Source organism: Cygnus atratus, chromosome 1 (assembly GCF_013377495.2).
Source record: "Cygnus atratus isolate AKBS03 ecotype Queensland, Australia chromosome 1, CAtr_DNAZoo_HiC_assembly, whole genome shotgun sequence".
Taxonomy (NCBI): Eukaryota; Metazoa; Chordata; class Aves; order Anseriformes; family Anatidae; genus Cygnus; species Cygnus atratus.
In genome coordinates, this window is record NC_066362.1 from 63,180,277 (window position 1) to 63,195,228 (window position 14,952).

Consider the following 14,952-nt stretch of genomic DNA (forward strand, 5'->3'; position numbering starts at 1 on the left):
TCACACACAGATACTGTGTTTTATTTACAGTAGTACCACACATAGGTCAGGTATCAACGTCAAACATTTAGTAGTCTAAACTTAGCTACAGAGGTTATTCTCCCCCATGACTGTTTCACTGGATACTAAGTTGTCTTTTGAGTTAGCTTGAAAGTTGTTCATTGATGACAAAAATATTTTGGGTTTAAATTAAATATGGTTGACTAGAAGACATCTGTAGGCAATCAGTCTAATCTAGTGAGAATTTTTCAGTTGCTACCTCTAGTAGACATTTTTACCAATTCCTCCATTATTTCTACTAAGGGTGGCAACAACAGTAGCACTTTGACAGGTTGTTTAAAAAACAAGCACCATCAGCAGTCTGTCCACACTATAACTTCTGCAACTACTACAAGAACTGAAAATGTTAAATTGCAGAAGGACAAGTGCAAACATATGTAAGGCTGTACAAGTATAGTTAGTTATTCTATAATCTTATAAGAGCATATAGTCCTGCCACCTGACCTAAAAGCCAGTTCAAAACTTTTATTTCTGGGATAATATATTTTGTATATCATCTGTTTATTTAATAACAGGACTGTTACAGCATGGATTTTTAAAGATTTGCATTAAGCATGACAAATCAACTTCATTTCTTGGCACTCAACTCACTTGAAAATTTGCAAAACAAAAAAAAATTTCAAAAAACAAGTTAGCATTTTGGAAATTTCACATGACATTACAGAGCCAGTTATCACTTGCAAGGATTTCGTAAATAAATGGAACTCATTTGCCTTATTGCAGCATTTCAAAACTTTGCAAGTAAGAACATCTCCTGCCAACAGACTGTTGATCAACATTTGGGAGTTAAAGCTTAGTAGCAGTTCACTTAGGGACAGTTCTACTTTGTTGAAAACATATTTCTTAGATGTCAAAAGTACAAGGGAAAGAGATGTCAGGTGAATTCCAACTAGAAATGCAATACTTTTGACAAAATTCTTAAGAGCTCTCACTGTTCACCAAAATTGATTTGAAAAGTGGCTTGCACTTCAACTTCCACTACAGTCACATTTCTTAAATGTACCATCTCTGGATAAGAAGTGAGAAGTTAGAATTACTTCCTTTGTATTCATTACATCTAATGCACACATCATGACTTTTTAGGCTGTTTAAAAATACAGAATATATTTCCATGTCCTGCATGAATTATTTCAGATAATGCATAAAATAACTATACAAAAAATTACGTGTAAGACTTAACTCCTTGGGTTTATATTGGTACCAAACTGAAGACTACCATGTGAAAAATAAATCTTTAAAACAGACCTTATTGGAAATTGAGGTCTTAACTGGTTCTGAATTTTCAATCTTTAGCATTTAGAAAAGGAATTCCACTTCAGTTAACTGATGAAACAGGAAAAGGAACTGAAAATGGGAATAAAAACCTCATGGTACTGGCCCAATGCACTAAGAGCAAGCCATGGGTGTTAACAGCAGTGTCTTATTTTTCACATGCAAGTTGTGTTAAAGATAAAATATCAGCAATACCACAGTACACGTTTTTTTACTTTGTACAAAAACGTAAATCTGTTTGAAAAGTACATGCAAGTGTGCTGGCTGGAATTTAAATAAATTTTTATTCATAAAAATTAAAATGCTTACTCTTTAAAGGTTAGTGAGAACAATATTTATCTGTATGAATTACAATCAGAAGAAAATAACTCATCAACTTAACTTCCAACTTATTTCCTAATTTGATTGTCCTCAAAAAAAATAAAAAAGCTACTTACAGCACAGTAAAATTTCCTCAAAAGCAAGTGTAATTTCTAGTATAAATATTCCAATTCTACAGACTTTCTTTCATGCTGTCATACCTTCTAAAGTCTGGAAAAAGTTGTGGGGATCCCCTTCTCCCTGGCCAACTTAATCTGTTTTTGAAAGAAACACTTACTATCCCGTAACAGTTTTGAAATCCATTTTTATTTTTTTTCAGCTCTGCCAGAACAAATTTACTATTGGATGGTCCAGGGGCTTGGTCCCGGGGCGGGGAGGAAGGGGAAGGTGGTCTTGTACCTGATTATAAACCCCAACGTTTATACACAAGCTCCAGTGCACATCAACAACTTTGCACCCACTTTTTAGTAGTAGGCTGTTACTTGTTCACAAGCTCCAGGCTAATTCATCCAACATGATGCTCCATTAAATGAAGATCAAAATTTTGTCTGCACTTTTAACAATTGGGAAAAAAATGGGGACACACATACGTAGCGATACGGTAGACATCTCTACTGTGCTATAAAATTGACACCTCCATCTGCCATAGTGCATGCAATATATTCATGAAAGAAAATACATGGTGCTCTCTTCTCTTCACAGTATTTAAACCTCTACTGTAAAAGCAGCTTAAAACTATGCCACAAGACTACACTGTCCATCTTAACCACAGGCAATCTGTTCAGCAAATCAGGCACTGGAACTTTAATGTTTTTTCCCCAAGTTCAAATGAGCCTGTCATTGAGACAGTAAGACTTGGTCTGCTTTAATTTGCACCAGAAAGCTGGTAAGGAAACATTTAGAGCCATTTATTATGTGGATTAAATATGACTTATTTTGCAAAATACAGCATATTTGTCTGTTTGCAAATCAAACCAACTGTCTTTACATGAGCAGATTTACACAGTTGCAGTACACAGATAAGAGTTCATAAATAAAAATTCTATTCCGTATACCATGCCTAGCAATTTTCAAGTCAATGTAACCTCCAATGCATATAAATAGTGTGGCTGGTACAGTCTTCACCAAAGATGTGTCTCCCGAATCTCTGCAATGATTTGACTGGCTCGCTGCAGGGCCTGCACGCAGAAGGACAAAAAAAGACAGAGTTATTTACTGTTTCTGAAGGGATTTCTCAAAGAGGCAAGGAACGTCAATCTAGAAAGTCTGATATTAAAATTTAAATCAAAGCCAGTCGCTTTCATTAAAAAAATGAGTGGTAACAATCTGCAACAACATTAACTCCAATCTGTACAAATCCAAAATTAAGTTTGGTCCTGTGAAGTTTACAGTTTGAAAAACAATTCCCCTCAATCAAATATGTTTATCGTATATGAACAAGGATTAAACTTGCTATAGGAGATCTTGGCCAAGTGAGATCTCAAGAGTATCCAATCTCTCAAATGCACAGTCTGTATGCAAGAGAGAAGCACCTTTTGCTATTTCTTTATTGAAGCTGCACTGGCATCTGAGAGGCATTCTTTTCTATACAGTTCAATCCAAAGAAACATAATGAAAAAATGGAGTTCTGTAAAACGGATACATCCTACGTGCACTGTCATACAGATGTACACTGTGGTCATGATAACCAAGTCTCAACGTTCCCACTGTTTATATTACAGGGAGCTACCTAGAGATACAGCAACCACTGGCCCATAGGCATTGTGTGAAGCATTAAAAAATGGGAACAGTAGTTAAAACACTGTAATCAATCCTTTCTCCCCCAAAAAAAAACTACTGAACACAATAGAGGGAAGTTAAATAAGAGCAAGTGATCAAAAACAAATGTGTAAGTTAAAAGAATACCAGATGAGAGCTTCTGCTTTACACCTCAAATACAGTTTAGCGCCTTTTTTCCCCAAGTACTCAGTTTACATAATGCTATGTAATATTTCTACTCACATATTGCTTCTAATTCCTCTAGCAGAGAGAAATAATATCCTGACATACTTTTTAAAAAGCAGCAGAATTAAAAAGCAAGGCAAATCTTTCAAGAATCTCACATTTACATGGTTTCAATTTCATCAGCTGTTCTCATGAGCTCCTGATTTTTATTTTTTTTTAAATACCTTTAGCATATCAGCTGCCTCTTTTCTTCGCTGCGCCATGTCTTCAGACTCTGTCAGAAGGTCATCCAACAGCAAGGATTTATACAGCTGGCCTACCAGCTCACTCTGAAGAGTGTCTTTCACGTGGTTCACCAGAAAATGCATCACTGCCTTTGGCACACTGCAAGCACAAAAAGATCGTTGCTTCATTAAAGCTAATCAAAACCAGGTCTGCTCTAAATTTAAGAATGCACAATGTGAGCAAACAGCTACACAGAACCTTGGCTCAAACTACCAGGAATCTACTGCTAACATAAATCAAGTTTTCAATCTCAAGTAAATGAAGTATCGTGTGCAATTTTAAGAGCTGAAGAAATTCTTCAAATAGGATGGCAATATTGTAAAGGACATGAAAGTATATATGGTGTAAAAAATACATTCAAAATAAATTACTTTTTTCACTAGAGACCAGAACTCAAATCTCTACTGTGTTAGGCACAAAAAAAAGCTAAGTATTTCACCCGAGAATCAATCTTCATGTGTAAGTGAGAAGGAGAAGAGGCAAGGAAAGGACTGAAGCATCCAATCTTACTTATCAGATGAACTGAAAATAGGATCAGTGTTCAAACATTGGGCCATATTATCTCTAGCATGAGACAGCATGAGGGCAATTTTCATCTGCAAACGGAGTTTAAGTGTGCAAAATATATTTGACTGGAGTGGAGGCAGGCAGGAACCAATGAGAACCAAGAACAATCCTTCAGAAAAAGACTACAGAAGCTGTAAAGCAACATTTTTCAGTTCTATGTCAGGCTACAGTACCCCCAAAGAAGCCATGGTTTCACCTCTAATTTCCCCACCATTAAAGTTCCTGAAAAAAAATATTAAAGTATTGAATCTAGCTGAACATGATTTTCTTGGGGACTTAAGGTGTGCGTATCTTTACTCTTCTGAAAAAGCAGGCAAAAATATTTACTTGAGCACTGACAAAGTCAAATCGTTATACTAACACAGCAACCAACAACGAAAATACCGATGGTCCTTCCCAACTGATAAATAAAAAATATTACTTTAAACAACCTTGTTGGCATAACACTAAGCAGTATTTTGCAGCTAGTGTGGTCTGGGAGCTCACATAATCAGTAACAACTCATTAAGCAGTGGCCCCATCACTCTTCTCGTGCCCACAGCCCTAAATCTAAATCTAAATCGTTATCCTGGGCAGATCGAGAGTTTTCGCTCCAAAGAATGCAGTTCTTTCAGAGTGCTGCAATTATCATTGCAGCATTAACTTGACAAGGAGCATGCAAGTCTAAGCAGCCAGATCCAAGATCAACCTAGATCCATCACCACATCTCAGCTCTTGGAGTCATATTCCCAGATTTGGTTAGGAATTTTCCCACTGCATTATGCTGCTTTAAGGGTCCTTACTGGGCAGCTGGGGGAAGACTTCTGGTAAATCATGATGAGACAGTATGGGTCTATTAATACTGAAGTAATTCAATTTACGTCCTCTTTTCAAGCCAATACATTGCAAGTTCTACCAAAAGAAGAACTGAAGAAAGAAGCCCAAAATATTTTGGGAGTCACCTAGCTATGAGTGAAAGCAACCCAAAACTCAGGTTCAAGGCCGTGTGGGGACAGGTACCATCCAAGTAAGAGCCTGAATCAGATCTGCAAGTATGATGTGGGATGGACATGAGTACAATCTTTGAAAGATATCTCCTAAAAATACTTCTGAAGTAGGTAAAAATGCTCTAATGCATCAAATTTACAAAGCTTAAGATAGCATTTTTGCTGCGTATTTACTGCAAAGATTGTAAAAGGCTTCGAGCACGTGAGGAAGTAACACTACTAGTAGTGACACAGCAGTAAAATTAAGGTAAACAAAGCAATTCCCTACCATGAAATATGAAAAATTATACTGAAGAGAATATTCCTTTATTTCTGGACAGAACAAAAATTCTATGACCTTGCAAATTTTCTCTAAACTCTAGTTTCCAGATTCCCCATTTTCCCACATATATATACATATATATATAAAAGGAGTTAAGTTTTTCCACAAAGGCTGAAGGGAAATTAAGTGTTACACCATCCTTTGTTACAAAAAAAAGTGTGACAATTTTTAAGGAAGACTTCAAAGATTTTCCATAGTTGCATACAGTGGAAATACATCTTATGTTATTTCCATCCTTATAGCTAAGGACTAGAAAACTTGGCCACAGTTCCTATTCGACCTCCCTATTTGAAATAATAGGATAGCAAAGCAGAGTTCTACCATTGCTACATAGTCCCCAGAGTTTATTCCAGTTATTTGCTGCAAAACATACATCTAAATTGCAGCATCCTCCAGAAAAGCTGTCATCTCCTAAATAACAAATTGAATCATTTACATCAATATAATACAGAACTAAAACCATTAGAGAAAACAATACTTCAGCCTTCTTAACTCTGAGAGGTTGTTTTACTGCTGCTTCCTCTTTAAAAAAAAAAAATAAATATTTTCCCTCTACTTAAAAAATAAAAACATGATAAAAAAGCCACAATTATATACATGACCCTTGAGATATCACAACATTTGTATGGCTTAAATATTTCTAGGCAGTTTGGTTTTACCTGTCCTGAATGTTCTTTCTAACAATAAGGAAGTAAGATTTAATGAGTCGTTCAATCACTTCACAATCTCGTTGCTCACGGGCAGAAAGTTTGCGTGCAACAGGTACAGGCTATGTAAAAAATAAAAACATCAGGTTACAAATTCTGCTCTTTATATACATGTATAAACATCAAACTGGGGGAGATCAAAAGAAACTACTGCTTTTTTAGTCTGATAATTTGATACATGTAACCTGTCTAGCAATAAACCTATTATTTAGAAAAAAAACATCAAAAGACATCAACATCCCAATCTTTGAAACTGAAAGGTCAGAGGGCACCACCACTTTTTTTTATTTTTTTGTAAAAGCTCACTAAAGGAACAAAGCTGTGCAACAACTAAGAATTTTCATCTATTTTTACTTTAAATGCCTTTTGTTTTTAGTGATTCCTCTAGTATCAAAAATGCCACCTTTAGCAAAAATGAGTAGGCATTTGAGTTGAGACAGGAGCTGAAATTTACTTCTGTGGAGAAAAGTGATCTAGACAGGATTTTACTTGCATAGGAATTTGTGAAAGGAAGCCACATATTCCAAATCATAGGCTGAAACTAGAAGGGGAGAAAAGAAGGACTGAGTAGCAGGAAGGGAGGAGAAAGGGGATAGAGCTCCCCGTTCCTATAGTGGTAACTATTTATGAAGATATATATTACTATCCAAGTCACAAGAGCTGGAATTCATGTATTTTCTTTCCTGAGTCTGAATTATGAAGAGGAGGTATCTGTCTCTCATGACACTCACCACATCTAATAGGTTTACAGCATGTCCTTTTTGAGGACTAGCAGGAAGGGCTGCAGCTGGTTTCGATTTTTCCTCTGCTGATGCCTCTTCTGCTTTTGAGGGTTTAAGCATTCCTCTCCAGTTGCCTGTTCCAGACTCCTGGGACACATCTCCTGTTCCAGGAGCAGCCTGCACAAACAACACAGTAAAGAAAAATTGGAGAGTTAAAACACTAGCACTGCAAAGCAGCGTCTGATCAAATCTATTATTGAGTTAGAGGTAACTAAGAAGCAAGATTTTCATACATATAATTTTCTTTCTATATCCTGTTCTTCACTTCCCCCACCTTTGTTTTCCCTTTGGGAAACTGATTAGAAGGACACTTTCAATCTATTAATGGATGTAACTTAAGAGTTGTTTTTGTTTCCTAATTCCTAAGAAATAACTTGACACTTCACAAAACAAATCCCATCAAAACCCTATAATGTGAAGTTCAAAGACTTGTATTACAGCAACAGTTTGCTGCTTTGCTGCTTACAGCAGAAGCAAGAGTATCAATACAGCGAAAGCTTTTTAAACTTGCATCCTTCCTAATAACGGTATGAAATTGTTCAAACAGCCAAGGTCTCCAGTTGTTTAAAGGTCTACAGATCACTTCTGAAATATGGAAGTCTTCCTAAATCTATTGGTTTTTACCACATATTCCTGGACCTATACTATCATGATCATTCTGAAAGTACATTTGAGGGATCACCACAGCTCTTAGAAGAGCTCTTGAATTTATTTATAAATTCTTCATACAGAAACCAAAGTTCCTTACAATGACAGCTAAAAAATACGCACTTTTATGTTTCCAGGTACCAAAGCTATGAATGTATTTATGCTGTCAGACCTCAAGTTACTGAAGGCTTTTCTGTACTAAATCAAGAAGAAAAACCTTCATCTTCTGGAAGTGAAGATCACAGTTTCTGGGAGTAAAGCTTTCCATTCCAGGGAAAGAATGACTCTCTGGTCTTCTGAGAAGAGGACATAACACCCAACTCTTACACATTAGAAATCACTGGACAAAAGAAATATTAGTAGATGGTATCCACCACGTTAGATAAATATATATAAAAAAAGACGGTTTATTTTGATGTGGAACGGTCTTAATTTTTCGTTTGCACCTTTCCATAAGCCTAGCAGCTCTTCTATTTACTACCGTACTGTAAAAAAAGAAACAAAAACAAACAACAGTGTAAACTAAGTGCTGGTCATTAAAGACTCTGAACTGCTACTACTTATGTCTTCCTTCAGGAGGAAATAAGCTAAAACTATCTACTGTGTTTACAATTAAAACACCACCATGGATGACCCTGGTTCTAAAGAGTGTGATGAAAAAAACCATGGCAAACGGTTGCATGTCAGGAGGAAACCCAGCTAAACTGTGCACATAAGTCTTATTAAAATTGCACAAAACTGTTCAGAGACATTGCACCAAATATATTGCAAGAATTCAAATCAACCTCTTCTAATAAGAGGCAACCACTGATAAGGACAGCTCCATTACTTTTTTTTCTGATTGTAAGACAGCTATTCAAAGTGGCAAAATTCCCCATGGCTCCCTCATTCAGTGTTACTGCAGAGTGGGCCGTATCTCCCAAGCAATTTCAGAAACAAAGCTACAGTCTTTCACACCAAACAGAGCCCTGAGCATGCACTAACTACTTAATAATAGAAAACAAACCAAATTTGGCAGTTTCCTGCAGTCACAGGAAAGTTGGCAGTTTCTGTGGTCACAACAGTATCCTCACAATTGCTCCAGATTTCTTTATAGATGTTTGCAGCATATCAGAACCAATAAATCTTTGACCAAAACCATAATAAAGTTCCAATACCAACTTGAACCACTTTGCTCAGGACAGAAATGGCAGCTTTACACAGAGGCAGAATGTACGTGTGCAGTGAAGCAAAAAGCCTGAGTCCTCTTGGTTATTCCTGCTACCCAGTTTGGTGACTATCCATCTTCTCTGACTTCACGTAAAAGCAATTAGCAATAAAGTCTTTACACTACTGAGCTGTTATTTCAACATGACAGACAGCACGCCTGAAGTGTAAAAAGCCACTGCAGAACACGTTTCACAAATAGAAGTGAACCAGGGATTGAACAATTAAGTAAGACAACAAAAAGGGGGCTCAGGTTGGAACAAAGCCTGTAAGGATTCCCTGCAGGAAGCAGGAAACTCACATTTTTAGTTTATCTTCTGTTCTCCTTCTTTAACTGTCAACACATTAAAAACATGCAGTTTAACAACCATGCTGAAAAACTTTGATCACAATACTGTTGCACCAAACAAGCAATTGACTACAAACGGGGGCAAATTTTGCACCACAATATATTACAACCCAGGGTTAAAACAGAAAGCAGTGGCTTTGCCACCTAGTAGTACATCTCTACCCACATACTACAATCATGAAATGTCAAGTAGTCTACACCCGGTAGGACACAGTGGGTTGGGGACAGAGCCCTAAATACAGACTGCTTTCCACAGTACCTGAGGTGCACCACAACATACTTCGCATGCAGTGCTTATAGGAAAAATCAAGACAGACCTTGCCATCAGCCTCAGCAGAAGCAGCAGTAACAGTCTCCTGGGAAGCAGGTGTCAATGCACCTGGAGCTTTAGTAGACTAAGGAAGGTGAAAAATGCAGGGAGGGAAAAAAAAAAAAATTCAACTGAAAAACCACCAAATCTACCTAGCAAACTTATGCACTTTTATTTGCTAATATCTTTTTGTCTTTTAAAAAAAATCCAGAAAAGAAAAGGTTTTGGATTTGCAAGCAACACAGTAATATAAGCAGAAAAAAAAGCATGTTGAAGGCAGTTAAAGGATTTTTGCCTTATCTGGGTTTCGATTTTTCAGCTCCTTCACTGATGATTTAAATATGAAGTAAATTAAAAAAAGGATCAAACAGCACTGAAAGCCATCTCTAGATAGCTACCTTAAATTCTCAGTTCGTTCATCAGCTGACTTTTACTAACTAAAGGCACTAATATTAAAGTCCACTCTGAGACTTCATCTTTTTAAGCTAAGAAACAAACTGATTTCTCAGCTGTAATAATTCTTACTCTTACTTCTGTAATAATTATTACTCCTGCAATAATTCATATTACAACCTGTGATGAGTCTAAACCATATTCTGTACATTTGAATTCTAAATACTTCACAGAATATTAAATACATGACTGTCTAAAATCCTAGCTGTCAGTCTGTTCATTCCCACAAGGCAGTATTTTCATGATGCTTGATAACCAAGCAACAGAAACAGACCACACGACTGGATTATGATGATCAACTGAAAACTTTCTCCTCCGTTTTCTCCCAGAGAAAGTAAGACTGCACTAAAACTGCAATCTTAAGAGTGGCTTTAAAAAAAAGCAATAAGCACTACATTGGCACACTGATTATTTTAAATCAGTTGCTTATCTTTTGAAATCAGTGTCACAGCCATAAATTTAAGCATACAAGTTCTAACTCCATCTTGAACATCTGCAAACATTTTAAGCCTCACCTGAAATGCCATGTAAGTAATACGTGTAATATTAATAAAAATTTATAGGTAAATCTTCAGAAATCCCAAATTTAAAACTGCCCAAAACTGTACCTTTGGAAGAAGAAAACAACGTTCCACTTCCATCTTATGAAATTCAAAGACAAAAGTCAATATTCTGGAAGCTCCCAAAACTGTTACTAGGACAGCAGATCAAAGTTCCCAACATTTAGATTAGATCAAAGCAGAACATGTTAAACTTAGAATGAATAAATACATTAAAATCAACATTTACTCACCTTGTCTCGTGACACAGCAGAAGGCAATTCCCGGGCTAACCTGTTACGTCTTTGTTCCTTTAAAATAATCCAGCAAGACCTCAATTATGTATCACTATATCAACACACATCCAAGACTTGTATTTTAAAGATGACTTAAATTTTAGAGACAAACACTAATAATAACATCTCATCCAGTGCGCCGTGTAGCCATCCTATGATCCTATGAAAGCATCAATTATTTTCATGAAATTACTCTGATTACTTGGCCAATTGTAAATTCTTAATATAATTTTTTTTTGCAAAACTTTTTGCAACACTCTCTATAATCAAGACTAGAGCGTTTAGTTAACAGGATCAAAGCTAAACAGTTGGGCTCTGCGTAGATTCCGTACAGCTTTCATTAAGCATTAAATTTTCAAAGTAAACCAAAAGAATTTGATTTCACATCCAGCAAGGTTGACTTTGATTTGCCCAGAAGGAAACACTCACTTTATAACAAAACAATTTGAAACAATCACGACAAAGATCTGATTTTTCTTGAAAGTAAGAACTGATTGTCCAATGAATAAAAATAATATGTTTTACATGGTTTGTTTCTTCAAACATTTCAATGTCCTGTTCAGGAAGATACTGGAAAAGAACTAATGTAGGTAACACACAATAATACAATAATCTCATACATTCAACTTCACAAAATCTTAAGTTTTGTACTCCTAGCAGTTTGTGCAGACATTGTTCCTGAACTAGATTCAAGAGCAGTCAGTCTATCAAGGCAAATTCAATTGCATAATCAGTCAAAACAAAGTTTATTTATAAAAGAGAGGTTAGAACCAACAAGCAGAAATGACAACATAAACATTTTAAAAAGAACACTACTATGAAAAAATGCGCTGAATCAGCAAGGGAACACAGGAATTATTAACAAGCTCTTAGTCAGATGGATGAAACACTGCAACAAAAATCAGACTTGGAGAAAGAACTGAGCAGATCAGTGGTAGGACAATTGTTTCCAGAGGATGTCAGCAACAAAGTTTCTCAATCAAAACTGGTCTTGAGAAAGAGAAAAGGCTACTGAAGCTGTAAAAGCCTGATTGGAGAGTGATGGAGAAAATTGTTTTAGGGAGACGGAGTTTCCTGAACAGATTCAGGAACAATACCAAAGGGAAGCAGAAATTAGAAGCTGAATAGAGGAAACAATACCTGTAATTATCATTTCATGAATGAGAGGAACATATATAGCTATTGACACATTCTGTCAGAGAGAAGATGTAGTTACTTTGACATTAAAGAGAATTTCACAACCATCTTTTTAAAGTTTCTCTTCCAAAATTTCACTTAATAGCCACTACTCAGGTGCCCATCTTATCTTCCAGGAGACATACAGACAGAATTGTTTTAATTGAAACATCAGCCACTGGTTCTGCATGTAATATGCAACATAAATCTAATAAATCAGCTGATCACAAGATAAGCATACACCGTATTTGTAATATTAGCAAATCTTTATACTTCAAAAGGTAGAACTACGGTAGAAGAATAGATGTGTCAGTTTCTTTCTATGAAGCAATTATTTAGGCTTTCATTTGAAGAATCAAAAGACAAGACATTTAACAAAGCTATAATCCATGATCATAAAAATACTTTCGACTTATCCACTTTTCAGCTAAGCATACAGAAATTATTTTTAAGAAGATGTATTTTCTTACCTCGATGTTGTTATTCATTAACCCGCAGGCATCAGCAAAATCTGGATGTTTAGTATTAATATAGGCTAACTCAATAGCCACTAAATTATGAACCTGCAATGAAATGGCATTCATGGTTCAAAAATTCAGTGAGTAGATCTAATGGCAGTGAAGAACAATGACCTACAATGCAGTCTAACTGTCCATAGCAAAAAAACATTTTTACTGCCCCAAAGACATTAAAGCGCTGACCCTGAAAAAAGCAAGATGGGAATTAATTCTTTCATTGCAATATACTCAGACCTTCAGCTCTTTTTTGAAGTTATATCAATTTAACTTGTTAGCTTTATTAAGCTAACCCCTCTCCAGCAAGAAGTAAACAAAACTCAGCCATTTAAGGAGTGTTCCATATGATGTAAGCTATATAGTCAACCTTCAGTCACAAGCCATCCGTATTTGAACTAGTGAGAGATGCCTCACTGTAAGCACATCCAACAATTTTTGTTTGCTTTTCACGTTAAACATACACACACATGTACAGAGCCAATACCTTTCTTTCCTCCCAAATAAGCAAGCCTAAAGCAGACTTTTAGCTTTGGCGAAATATATTTTAATATTAAAGTTGAATTTTCACCTCTCGTTAACTAAAAGGCATTAAAGGTGATATCAACATTTTATCTAAACCTTACGTTTGAAACAAATACAGTAAGGACTATAATTTAATTTTTATCGTTGCATCTTTAACTACAGTAAGTGAACAGCTTCTGTTACAGGGAAGGTAAATATACCTACATCAGAAAGACTAAGAGGCTTTACATCCAAGTTTTAGTAAAATCGTCTTGGAAAACCGAAACACAGCAGACAATAAGCTGCAGAGGGTTCCACCCCATCCCTTTGTTTTTTATGTATTATCTTCTAATACAGAAGAAGCTACTTAACAAATATGAGTTATGACTCCTTTAATAATTTGGGTTCCTCGCATTACACAGCAAAGAGAAGCATCAAAGAAAACTCTAGAAAACATAATTTTCCCAACAAAATTATAGTAGACGGAAAATTACCATTTCATTTGTGACAGGAAGTCTTCTACGCAGAAGACAAGTTACTACTTCAACTATGGCATCATGCAATTTAGGAAACCTCAATAACTCCTAAAAAAAAAAAAAAAGGCAAAAATTTACTGGTGAGACTTCCAGGCTTTTTTTTTTTTGGGGGGTGGGGGGGAGGAGGGGATATTGAAAACATAATTCAAGCACACCTGTGTACTGTAATTACTACAATGCTGGATAATCCTCTGCATTTCTTCATGAACCAGCTCCACACAACGCAAGCTAGGCTCTTCTAAACGTTTGATTTGCCTTTTAACCAGCAATTCAAATGAAACTTCAGGAACAAACAAGGCAGGACGGGGACCCTAGTTCAAAAGGAGGGTAAATTTTGTTAAATTGCATATTAAAACAACAAACGTTTATAAGTAGCAGTATTTGATGAAATCCTGAAGAAAGCAGACCAGAGTTTTCACACCCAAAAGAGCACTCAGAACAGTCCTTGCCTGTTTAAGAGTTATACATATTAAAAGAATATTGAAATACAAAAGCTTTACAGACTAAAGAAACTCAAAAAGATATCTTTACGACAAATTTTGTGTTAAATTATTATTAACCATCACCCTTGTAGAATCTTGGACATTTCTACGTAGTCTTACAATCATGAACAATTCTTTCCAGATTTGCAGATCCAAGTTTAAATTAAATTTATTATAAAAACAAAGACATTCTCTTCCTAATTTTGAGCAGACAGAAAAATCCAGCAGTTCTGGACATACAACTCTCACTACACAATAGCTGGGTTTGCTGTTAAATATACTTGTAATACAGTGTCACTGTGTCAACGTTTGGGATAATTTCATTTATGACCTTACAGACCAATGCTCAGCTATACACAGAATATTTTTACCCGAGTATTTTGAAAGCTAAATGAGCTTTAGAAGCACAAAGATGTGATGCTTCACAGAAAAACAATACATCTTACCAGTCACTAAATGCTGCATTACATTTACAGAAGGATAAGAACATGCACACAAATCACTGCTGTAGTGTACCTAATGTATTCCAAGTCTGAATAATTACTGACCGTGCAGAAACGCAACTGTGTGCACCCAGCAGAACACAAGACAAAAGCTGACTTGCTTGATGTTCAAATCAAGCTCTGAGGAGTGAACATTCCATATACTGACAAAAAAAGTAAACTTACTTTTAATTAAAAAAAGTAAACTTACTT

The 14,952-nt window shown here is 35.9% G+C and overlaps 1 protein-coding gene across 4 annotated transcripts in view; it reads right to left on the bottom strand.

Moving 5' to 3' along the window:
* Positions 1 to 14,952, bottom strand: part of DNM1L (dynamin 1 like) — a 39,187-nt gene continuing 24,235 nt past the window's right edge. For 2 of the 4 annotated variants that reach the window (XM_035550676.2, XM_035550677.2), the window contains 9 exons: positions 13,931 to 14,086; positions 13,734 to 13,823; positions 12,694 to 12,786; positions 11,006 to 11,062; positions 9,767 to 9,844; positions 7,196 to 7,363; positions 6,417 to 6,526; positions 3,822 to 3,981; positions 1 to 2,831 (listed from right to left, as the gene is read on the bottom strand). In XM_035550676.2, the coding sequence (XP_035406569.1) occupies positions 2,775 to 2,831; positions 3,822 to 3,981; positions 6,417 to 6,526; positions 7,196 to 7,363; positions 9,767 to 9,844; positions 11,006 to 11,062; positions 12,694 to 12,786; positions 13,734 to 13,823; positions 13,931 to 14,086 (969 nt within the window). In that variant the 3' untranslated portion in view covers positions 1 to 2,774. The remainder of the gene's footprint in view (positions 2,832 to 3,821; positions 3,982 to 6,416; positions 6,527 to 7,195; positions 7,364 to 9,766; positions 9,845 to 11,005; positions 11,063 to 12,693; positions 12,787 to 13,733; positions 13,824 to 13,930; positions 14,087 to 14,952) is intronic. The other 2 variants (XM_035550678.2, XM_035550679.2) reach the window with 2 other exon arrangements.